This window comes from Alexandromys fortis, unplaced genomic scaffold (assembly GCF_014885135.2).
Source record: "Alexandromys fortis isolate MF-2015 unplaced genomic scaffold, M_Fortis_MF-2015_v1.1 scaffold_27, whole genome shotgun sequence".
Taxonomy (NCBI): domain Eukaryota; kingdom Metazoa; phylum Chordata; class Mammalia; order Rodentia; family Cricetidae; genus Alexandromys; species Alexandromys fortis.
In genome coordinates this window covers 8,902,126-8,913,993 of record NW_026067952.1, presented here as the reverse complement: position 1 = coordinate 8,913,993, position 11,868 = coordinate 8,902,126, and the positions used below count along the sequence as shown (strand labels likewise).

At 38.6% G+C, this 11,868-nt stretch overlaps 1 protein-coding gene across 6 annotated transcripts in view; it reads left to right on the top strand.

Annotated features, from left to right (window-relative positions):
- The window catches only part of Ralgapb (Ral GTPase activating protein non-catalytic subunit beta), a 79,517-nt gene that overhangs the window by 60,941 nt on the left and 6,708 nt on the right, over window positions 1–11,868 (top strand). For all 6 annotated transcript variants that reach the window (XM_050150873.1, XM_050150871.1, XM_050150876.1 and 3 more), the window contains 4 exons: window positions 3,544–3,702; window positions 6,744–6,909; window positions 8,688–8,810; window positions 10,319–10,455. In XM_050150873.1, coding sequence (XP_050006830.1) covers window positions 3,544–3,702; window positions 6,744–6,909; window positions 8,688–8,810; window positions 10,319–10,455 — 585 coding nt within the window. The remainder of the gene's footprint in view (window positions 1–3,543; window positions 3,703–6,743; window positions 6,910–8,687; window positions 8,811–10,318; window positions 10,456–11,868) is intronic.

Sequence of the window (11,868 nt, the reverse complement as noted above, 5' to 3'; positions counted from 1 at the left end):
TTTAAAAAAATATTTATTTATTTGTTATGTATACAATATTCTGTCTGTGTGTATGTCTGCAGGCCAGAAGAGGGCACCAGACCTCATTACAGTTGGTTGTGAGCCACCATGTGGTTGCCGGGAATTGAACTCAGGACCTTTGGAAGAGCAGGCAATGCTCTTAACCACTGAGCCATCTCTCCAGCCCCAATATTTAAGGTTTTAAGAAAATAATGTTTTCAGTCTTTTGGCTAAGATCAAGAAAATAATGTTCATTTAAAAATTTTCTACCAGAGTTTAGAAAAAGTTAGCAAGTTACAAGTTTATTTTTATGAGCTTTAGTATCTCTCTAATAATTTAATAAGATATTATGTACTTTAAAAGCAACTTCAAGCCAATTTTATGAATATATGTAATAAAAGTATTGAATAGAGAATACTAGCTGAATTCTGAGTGAATTCTGAGTCAGTATGTTAAGTATTCTCTTTTTTTGTCAAAGAATATAAGGAGAATTGATTATTGAGAAATGTTAGTGACTCCATCAAACAATAAAGTAAATCAAGATTTTGTAGAACAATATTGATCTGATCTTAAAAATACCCCCAGATTTATGCATCGTATGGGTTCATACCTTAAAGGTCTTTAAAGTGTCAGTCCCTCTAACAAGTTAGAAACACCTTTTGTAAAAATCAGGTAATTTGTACCTTGACCATATGGCAATATATAACAAATTTTTAGAAAGTGAGTTTAACTTTTGCCCTTAATTGTTAATAAAGAAAATGTTGAGGAAAAATTTCCCCTGTGGCCACATCTTACACTAAAATGAGAAAATGAAGTAAAAATGAAAATAAACTACATAAGATATTTCATTGTAAAGGAAATTGTTTGAAGGGAGTATGACTTCTTATCTAGGTAACCAACAATAAAATATTTAAAATAAATGCATTGAGAAGTTAATGGCTGTTTGTAAAATCTACCTCAAAGTACACCGTGATGAAACTGTTGATGTCTTAGTGCAGTGAAAAGACCTTTACAGAGTTTGATCCTGGATCCCACAGGAGTGGTAGAGAGCTGACTTCCGGAAGTTCTCCTCTGACCTTGACAAAGGTGTATGCATATACTTTACAAAATAAAAAAAAATTAACTGCAGTGTGAAATTAGGTGTGGCAGTGTACACTTTTAATCCCAGCACTCTGGAGTCAGAGGCAGGTAAATGTCTGTGAGTTTGTGGCCAACTTGGTCTACATAGTTGAGTTCCAGGCTAACTAAGGCTACATAGTGAGATCCTGTTTCAAAAATAAACAATTAAACATACACACAACCCAAGGAATGTGAAAATACTCCTCGTGCAGCTGAAATACTAACTTGAAATACATTTACCTTAAAAAACACACACAAACAAAATTTTGTAGAGGAGCTACAAGAAACAAAACGGATAAACAAAAATATGTGAAGACTGCTCACATGGTGTCTACAGCATGCCAACACCCACAGTTCCTAATCCACAACTTCAACGTAAAAGAGGAAAACTGGAAGGTCTGACTGTATTTCAAGAAAAATCATTGAGTTGCAAAAATCTGAGCATACCTTTAATCCTAGCATTTGGGAAGCAGAGGTCAGTAGATCTCTGAGATTGAGGCCAGCCTGATCTACATGAAAGAGTTCCAGAAGAGACAGGTGGATCTCTGTGAGTTCGAGGCCAACCTGGTCTACAAGAGCTAGTTCCAGGATAGTCTCCAAAGCTACAGAGAAACCCTGTCTCGAACCCCCCCCCCCCAAAAAAAAAGAGTTCCAGATCAGGCAAGGATACACAAAACCTCATCTCTAAAAATTGAAACAAAATCTGCCTTGAATTAGTCTGAAACTGTTTGTAATCTTCTAATATGACTTCTCTTCTGTTTATATCAGGAAGATAATGTCTGTGGTCAGTGTGTTTCCCAACCCTTAGTGGGAATTTTAAGTATCAAATTAACTGATCAAGCTCAGAATCACTGCTGTGTGAAAAAAAAGTAATTCTTATCACCCTTGGGAGTGACTTTCCTAAAAATAACAAAATCACTATGGTCAAAACTTTGTTTTGTTAAAATTTTGCTTGGCAAGATCAAAGATGGTAAGAGATTAGAAGAAAAAAATGAAACAAATGAATTTTAAAAGCTAAAGGATTTTGTATTTTTCAAGAACTTTTAGGCTTATAGAACAGCCAAGCAATAAGTGTAGGGTCTCCTTTACACCTGCTCCCAGAGTTTTCTGTGTTAACACTTGCATTGATGTGTTTGCTAAGTAGATGAGCGTGTAGTCATGGGTTACAAACTGAAGTCTCTAATTTACATTAGAGTTTAGTATTGTATAGGTCAATAGGTTTTGACAAATTGTTATAACCTGTGCTCATCTTTGCAGTACTTCAAAAATATGGGTTTTGTGTGTATGTGCATGTATGGGCAAATGGATGCTCCCATGTGCAGAGTCCCCACTGCCACCACAGATCTCTGTACACACTGGTCTCTGTGATATTTTCTGTGTTTTGCCTGTTCTAGAATGGCATATGGTTGGAATCGTGTACAATGTAGTCTCACACTGTTATTTTTCCACTTAGCAACAATGCATTTAAAATTCTTCCATGTCTTTTTAGGATTTTATGTCATTCATTTTTATTAATAAGCAGTTTATCTATTCACCTATTGAAAAACATCTTGGCTGCTTGTACATGTTGGCAGTTATGAATGAAACAGCTATAAAATTCGTGTCCATCATTTTCTGTGGTTATGTTTTTCTCTCATTGGGGAAAAATAGCAAACAATGCAGTTGCTACATTGTATTTAAGACAGTATGTTGGCAAGAAACTGTCACTTATCTTCCAAACTAACTGTACTGTTGCATCTGTATGAGCAGTGAATGAGTTTTTAAAATACATTTTAAAAAGTTCTACATGGGCTGGAGAGATGACTCAGCTTTTAAGAGCACAGGCTGTTCTAGATGACACAGATGCGAATGCCCAACACCCACATGGCTACTAACAACCATCCGTAACTCCAGTCCCAGAGTATTCTATGCCCTCTTCTGGCCTCCATGGGCAACAGGCACACATGTAGTGCACATACGTACATGCAGGCAAAATGACACATGTAAAATAAAATTAAATCTCGATTTTTTTTACATTTTATAAAGCATTATATTCTAGAGAAAATAAGCTCTCAAATTATATATACACTGTAACCTCAGTTGTCTGAAGCAGATAAAAATAACGAAGCATAAACACATTAAGCAGTTTCTTTAGGATCATGGTTGTATTTGTTTCTGCTACATTATAATTTTTCATTTAATTTTTACTAAAATAAGAAAAAGTGGTTGTGGTGACAAACGTCTGTAATCCTAGTATTTGACAGGCTGAACTATAAAGAGTGCAAGTTCAAGGACAACCATGACTACATAGTGAGGTGGAGGCTACCCTGGCTGCCAGGCTGTACTGAGACACTGTACTAGAATGGATGACACCACCAAACTGTAAATGCTGCATCATGATTGGAGTAATGCTGTGGTAACAATTGCTCCTCTCTCATTGGACAGGAACCCACAAATAGTCGTCTACCTCCTCACCTTGTTGCACTCGATTCTACCATACCTGGGTTTTTTGATGACATTGGGTATCTGGATCTCTTGCCATGTCGTCCTTTTGACACAGTTTTTATTTTCTACATGAAACCAGGTCAGAAAACAAACCAAGAGGTAAGATTCTGAATTTTCCCTCTTTTGTGTTATAAACACACAGGACTTTATGTCAGCTGTTTGTACTTGACATGAGGATTTTGTATTCTGTGCTTATGACTTGTTTCATTTAGAAACTGAGTGCTCATGACCCTGAAGCCTGGTGTCCTGAGCCTTTCCATCCTCAAGAAGCATAGTGTGGGTTCCTTTGTCTTAAGGAATTCATACTCACAGGCAAAGGAAACTAAAACACCTGAAGGTTAGCCACAGGGAGCCAGAGCTAGGCCTGAAGCTTCAGAGGACTGCAGTCTTAAACTCTTCCTGGCTACCTTTCCTGGGGCTCATGCCAGGTAGAAGCGAGCATGCTTTCTCTTTACAGGTAATCTCACACTAAGCCATTTCAGCTGAGGTAAAGCATAGACCGTGATAAAGTGAAACACAGTTGGATATGGGTAACAGGAAAGACTAGGAAGGTGAAGGGATGTATTAATGTAGGTGGGAATGGAGAGCTGAGAGAAATGTCAGGGAATCTGAAGTTTCTGTTGGAAGCAAGTATTGAAACATGGGCTAGATGGTAGCTGTGACTAGAAGAGGGTCAAAGGAAGATGTTTGGGTGCTGTGACCATGATTGGAATTGCAGGATCATTAACTTGTCATTAAATTAACACACCACACCTGGCCGGGGGTGGTGGCGCACGCCTTTAATCCCAGCACTGGGAGGCAGAGGCAGGTGGATCTCTGTGAGTTTGAGTCCAGCCTGGTCTACAAAGGGAGTTCCAGGACAGGCTCCAAAACTACAGAGAAACCCTGTCTCGAAAAACCAAAAGAAAAAAAAAAAAAAAAAGAATCTGAATCCTTTCTCTTCTTAGCCAGTGGAGATTATTTTCTGGCTGCTAGCAGGTGAGCTGCAAGATGTATTTGAATCACTTATTGCTTGACTAAAATTTCACAAGTTATTTATTTATAGACTTCACACCTAGTCAGGCTACAGTGTAAGAGCAAAGCTTCAAAGAGAGCTGGGGTTATTTAGTGAGACCCTGTTTCCTAACACCAAAGGAAGGGCAGGTTAGATGCTCCATGGATAGAGCTAACCAAGTCTAGTGGGCTTAGTTGGATTCCTAGACCTACACAAAGGAGAAAATGATTTCCATAATTGTGTTTTGACACTTCCACATGCATGCTATGGCAATTTGCACACTCCTGCACTTTCTCTTTTTTGTTCTCTGGCTTTCTCTCACACAGTACTAAGTAAATAAATAAATACTAAAAAAAGAATTTGAGAGAACTATGGGTAAATAAAACAAATAGACTGAGAAGTAAAGACTGTAACTCTTCCCCTACCCCCACCCCGTTTTTCTTTTCCAGGCATGTGAGCAGGGTATTGCCATCAGTTAGCACTGTATAAGTGACTAGAGATTTATGGATGAGCTGCTTCAGTCATATGAGAGGAGCCCTTAAAAATATGGCAATTTTAGGATCTTGTTTTTGCTAACATTGTAGGCCTGGGGCAAGCTAAGGGGTCTTTTAGAAAATTCTCCAAATGGTTTGGCATATTCTCCACTGCTTTTTCACTTTTACTTTGGAAAGGAATTCCTTTATTTTCCTATCTTTAGACCTGAGAGCATAAGAGCAGCTGTTTCTTTGTTGTGGCAGCTGCCCAGTATTTCAGACCAGTGAGTAGCGTCTTCTGCTCTGAATCCCAGCATTGTTCTATCACTGTGTCTTAGTTTCTTTTTCATTTACTGTGATAAAATACTCTAACAGAAACAACTTAAGAAGAAAGGCTTATTTAGCTCATAGTCCAGGTCCATTGTGTCAGGGAAGTTGGAAGCTACAAGGGGCTGGCCACATCTCACCCATACTCAGGAAGCAGCCATGAATGCATGCAGGCTTGTATTTTTCCTCCTTTACATCAGTCCAGAATTGTGCCCATGAATGGAATGTCCTGCACCAAGGTGGATCTTCCCACCTCAGTTAACCCATTTAGAAAATACCTTGTTGGGTGGTGGTGATTCCAGTACCTTGGAGGCAGAAGTAGGTGGATCTCTAGTAAAAAAGGCCAACTTTGTCTACATAGTGAGTTCCAGGATAGCCAGGGTTACATAGTAAAACCTTGCCCAACAAATAAGTAAATAAAGAAATAAAGACCCTTAAAGGCATGCCCGTAGATCACCCTAATCTAGACAATTCTTGAGATTCCTTTACCAGATTTTGTCAAGTTGACAACACGAACCATCATACTGTGACAGTCAAAAACATCTCCAGGCTTGCCACTATCGTTTTGACCTCCAGGAGAGAATGACTTTTATTAATTTTTTTAAATTTAATTAATTTTTTGCCTGTGGCCATCCACATGCCATGGTATGTAGGTGGAGGGTCGAAGACCAACTTGTGGGAGTCTGTCTCCTTCCATCATGTGGGTTTCTGGGATCAAATTCAGATCATCAGGCTCAGTAACAAGATAAGTTACACATTGAGTTATTTTGCCAGCCTCAAAACCTGTTGAGAATGAAAGTTTCCCCTCTTTGTGGCCAGTAGGAGAGGGAATCTTTTGGTTACTTTGTTTTCCTGTACTTCCTGTCTTCTCTTCTTTGGACTAAGGAAAGGGCAGTCTCATATTCATTTGTTAGTTATACCTCATCTTCATTGAGTTTGCAGTAGGCTTACAGTTTTGTTTCATTTGTCGAGGCTGTCACCACACTCCTGTTTTTGACAGACTGCCAACTGTGAAGTCAAGGACATTGTACCTTTTGTTTACTTTTAATAAATAGGCCTGCCTCAGTAATTGTTTTGCCATAGGGATAGCTTAGGATTTTACTTACATCATCTCATAATCTTCATAACCCTCATAATCCCCATTTTGCTATGGAGAAACAGACACAAGGGTCAGCCAGTCCAGCCAACCAACTCCAGAACACACATTTTCTGTGGTCATATATTTCCAAATTCACTCAGAACTGGACCTTGATTTGTCAGAAGTGTCAAAGCTCATTATTTCGCGTGTGTTTATTTTATTATACCCTTGTATTCCCTTCATAACTGATGCTTCCTGTGTATTTCAGATTTTAAAGAACGTGGAGTCTTCCAGAAATGTTCAGCCACATTTCCTAGAATTTTTGCTTTCCCTTGGCTGGTCAGTAGATGTGGGCAGGCATCCTGGTTGGACGGGACACGTGTCCACCAGTTGGTCAATTAATAGTTGCGATGATGGTGAAGGGTCTGAACAAGGTAAAGCTCATAAATAGCTGCTGTTTCTGGTTTGTTCCTCCCTCCCCTTTCCCATGAATCCTTTAGCCTTTTAAACAGTTTACATCATGGAAAAGTCTCCTTTCCTCAGTTCTAGTCTTCAGAAGGTCACATTTAGTTTGTATATTCTCTTTTTTTAAAGTTGTCTGTTTTGTGTAGGAAGGTTGGGTAAGGAGAGGGGTACACATGTACCTGTGGATGTCAGAGGACATCCTAAGGGAGTCTGCTCACTCTTTCTATTGTGTGAGTTGCAGGTATGAACTCAGGTCAGGAACCGTAACCTTCAGAGCCATCTTGCTACCCTAATTTGTCTAGTTTTATAGATATTTCCTTTGTGTGTAAAGATGTAATAGTAGGGTAAACTAATATAAATTTAAGTACTTACTATTTGCTGTGCTGATGTGTTTCTTTTTATATGTGAAGAAACAAATACAACTTATAATATTTAATAAGTCTAAAATGTGTCTAATAAATAATAGTTTCTTAACAAATGACTTTGTTTTCTCTACTAACAAGATTTTTTTTTTTTTTTGAGAGGGGAAGGCACATTCCCTGGGTATATGCCAGGCTATCCTAGAACTCAGAGAGGTCAGTCAGCCTGTGCCTCCCTGTCCTGGGAAAAAAAGAATGTTTGATAGACTTTTACCCACTAAACCAATCTCACTGACCCTGGCTTAAACTTTGAAGATCATTTCCAGGGGACCAAGAAATTCCAGATTGTTTTAAGTGTTTTATGTAATTATCAGCACAAAAGCACTCATTTTATTTGTAATTTTCCTTTAGATCTGTTCTCTGGATTTTTTTCTTAATCCCTACTTGTCTTCTATGAAGCTAAAGAAAAGCAGTATCAGACTTTACATGCATACACTGCCGTAGCCTGGAAAGGAACATAGCTGAGCTGGAGTCTTTTTTTCTCCCTAAGCCCGACTCGGTAGAGAAATTGTATTTAGAGTCAGTCCCACCTACACTATAGCTGCGGGTCTGCTCCAAAGTAGGGTCAGGCAGAGTAGCTGCTGGAGCAATAACCAGAGTAGATGCAGAGTGCTCCCGAGAGTTTCAGCTGTGGCCTGGACCTAGTTTTGTAAGTAGAATGTTATTGGAACTTAACCATACTCCCCTTTGTGAGCTGTATATGACTGCTCTGGTCCTACAGTGATAGGATGGTTGTAGCAGAGACATATTCCCTGCATCAAATATTCACTCTTTGGTCCTTTGTAGAAAAAGTGTGTCAACTTATGCTCTAAAGTTCTTGCTTACCACATCTATACCAGCATTAAGTACCCTAATATGTTAGGTGAAATCTTAGTTTTGTGATTGGAAAAGCAAGCATGTTTTCATATATTCCTTTCCTGAAATCTGTGTCATCTTCCTGTGAAGGTCTGACACTATGTCATATTATTATATATTCATTGTAACTGAGACTTAGACTAGTTCAGACTGTTAGAACTCATTTTGGTATAGAGCAGATACTTCTAAACTCCCTGTGTGTTTTTACATCACTGATTACCAGAGGGGAGAGAGCAGAAGCAGAGCTGAGGAGCAGTAGAGTGTCCAGGTCTGCTGCAGAGTAATTTCACAAACTAGAAAATTATTATATGAAATTATTATAAGGATAATTAACCAACACTCATGTTTTGTTTTTCTCACCTACAAATTGGTTCTCGTTGAAACTGCCATTGCTTTATAAAGTGACTGAAATTCATGAACAGGAGGTGAAGGTGCCCAGCTTTAAGTACTGATACATTGTTCCTTATTCCCAGATGAAATAACTTCCTCTGAAGATGTTGGGGCTAGCATTTTCAATGGGCAGAAGAAGGTCCTGTATTATGCTGATGCCCTGACGGAAATAGCTTTCGTGGTTCCTTCTCCTGTGGAGTCCTTAAGTAAGAACATGTTTTTGCATAGAGCTATTTTGAGATCTGTTTGTATATTCACTATTTGGTGTGTTATGCATTGGAGATTTTTGAAGTCATCAAAATTAAGGCATTCTTTAGCTTCTAAGCAAGGATGTTATAACTAGATTATACACATATTAATTTAGCCCATTTCTAATAATGTGTGTAAGCACCCCAAGGTGCGCTTACCAGGAAGATTCTAACCTATGTCCATCCTGGGTCGGAGCTTCATCGCGTCTTACCAGGAAGATTCTAACCTATGTCCATCCTGGGTCGGAGCTTCATCGTGTATGCCCAGGAGAGCGAAGCAGGGCCTCTGCTTCAGAGAGCAGAGCTGTCGAGTCTGAGCTCACTTCCTCTTCCTCCCAGCATCCTATTCTGTTTACTCCTCCCACCTATGTTTTAACCTATCAGGGCCAAGGAGTTTCTTTATTGCTTAACCAATGAAATCAACAGATTGATATATGACACTCCCACATCAATGCCACTTGCCATTTCTGTGTGTTACTCAGCTTCTGGTGATATTCATATTCCGGGACAAGAAAGAAGGCTCTGATTTGGAGTGTTTGTTGCCCTTTCAGATGATCTGGGTTTGATTTCCTGTACCTGTGTGGTAGCCTACAACCATCTGTAACTCCAGTTCCAGGGAATCCAGTGCCCTCTTCTGACTTCCTTGGACACCAAGCATACATGTAGTACATATACATATATGCAGGCAAAACATCTGTTTGCATAAAATAGAATATCTCTATTTTCCTGGGGGTTTTGGTCATTTCTTTTTTTTTTTTACTACTACCAGATTTGTTTTGTTTTTAATCTCCCACCATATTGTACTTTAAATTCAGACTAGGTTCTTAGTAGCTTTCAGGTGTCTCAGTGTCTACTTATGATGGTACTTTTGATTGATATATAAATAATTAAGAGAATAACAGCTTTGATTTCATAATTTTCTCATCTTAGTTATCCTGTAGACAGCAGGAGATGACAAACTATAGTGCACAAACCAGATTCAGCCAAGAATGGGCTTTATGTGGTTATTAAAGATTAAAATGTTTCTTTTATGTGTATGAATGTTTTAGTTGCGTGTATTATGCGCACTACATGCTTGTCTTTTGTGCTCATGACAGCTAGAAGAGACCAGGGATCCCTTGGAACTGGAGTTACAGATGGTTGTCAGTACCTTGTAGGTGCTGGGAACCAAACCCCATTCTTTTACAAGGGTAGCCATTGCTTTTAACTGCTGAGCTGTCTCTTCAGTCCCAAGTTTTACCTTTTTTCAAGTATTGTAAGTAAAGTGCAAAGAAGAGTGTGCTGCAAAGACTTCTATGACTAGCAAACCCTACCCTGAGGTCACCTGCTCCTTCATAGAATGTCTGCCAAGACTTGCTGTGGAAGCAGTGCTTGGTCTTCAGTTACTCAGGGTAGTTAGACTACTTAACATAATTAAACTTCTGCTCCAGAGAAGTAGCAAATATAATTTTTTTCTTGCCTTGCAGCCGATTCTTTGGAAAGTAATATCTCAGACCAAGATAGTGACTCAAATATGGATCTTATGCCTGGAATTCTGAAGCAGCCACCCCTGACACTTGAACTGGTCCCCAATCACACAGACAATCTTAATTCCTCACAGAGGGTAAGTTGTTTTATTGATTCACCCAAAATTTTGTGGTGAAGTGGCAGTAATTATAGAACCAAGTCTGAAAATTTCTCATTTTTTGTAATGTAGGAGGTATAGCAAGACTACTGATTCATTAACTGAAGTGTTTTAAAATGAATTCTTGAATTTTTCATTTTTCTAATCTATAATAAATGGTTGTCCCTAAGACAGCATTTTTCTTGTTTTTGACATTCTGCTTCAATGGTCAGTCTCTCGCTCACTCCTGTTTAAGCTGAGGTTTTCGGTATCCACTAAGCATGACAGCAGGAGCTGTGTGTAGCTTTTGTCCTCACACAATCCAGCTAAGAACTGTCTGCAAAGCCGTAGCATTTGCAGACACTAAGGACTGCAGTTCTCCTTTGTCTATTGCTTTGCTTTCAGCCATTTTATGACCCATGCTCAACTATAGTCTAAAAATATTTAAAGGAAAATTGCAGAAATAAGCAATTTGTAAGATTAAAATAATGTAGTATTCCGAATAACTTGGTGAAATCTTACAAAATCCTGTTTCTTCCAACCTAGGATGCTAATCATCCTTTGTTCAGTATCTGTATACTTCCCCACTTCTGCCCTCATCTGTCACTTTAGTTTTGGTTTGGTGTCATGGAATGTTATACTGCAATGCTTATGTAAAGTTAACAATGCCTAGCATTTTGTCACAGTGTTTTACTGTGGCTCATGTGGGCATTGCATCACCTTGTATTATTGCAGGAAGAGGAATGCTTATAGCATGATAAGCTTTCATGAAGGAAAGAGACCAAATTCACATAGGCTTTTATTGAAATACACTTTATTTCTTCTGTTTTATTGCTGTTGTTACATTTACTTCAAGGGTGTTTCTCCTCTCTCTCCTCTCTCTCTCTCTCTCTCTCTCTCTCTCTCTCTGTGTGTGTGTAGTTGTACACTAGAAAAGAATATGGATAGGATTGGGTAGTTACTGGTTTCAAGAACCCATGGAGAGTCTTTGAATGTATCCCCATGGATAAAGGTGGGGTGGGGGCTACTGTTTATAACTAAATCAGTTGAGTATGACACACAACTGCTACTGCATACGAAAATCTTTTGCTTTTATACTTATCATCTGATTTTATTTCTTTATCTGTGTTTACCCCTTATCTTTATTGAAAAAATGACTTAAGTGGTAACAGAAACACATGATCAGGCTGATTGATTTCAAACAAATAATAAAAAAGATGAAGTGTAAATCTGACCAAAGTCATTCCTGAATATAAATTCAGGAATAAATAGGATTTTAGTTTGGTTCATTCCAAAGTTAAAATTATTACTCCCCCCCTTTGCCCCCAATACTGGGTTAAGCTTAAGACTCACACAAGCATTATGAACAGAAGTATTCAAAGAGAACATCAGAGTTTGAAAACAAGATGGAGA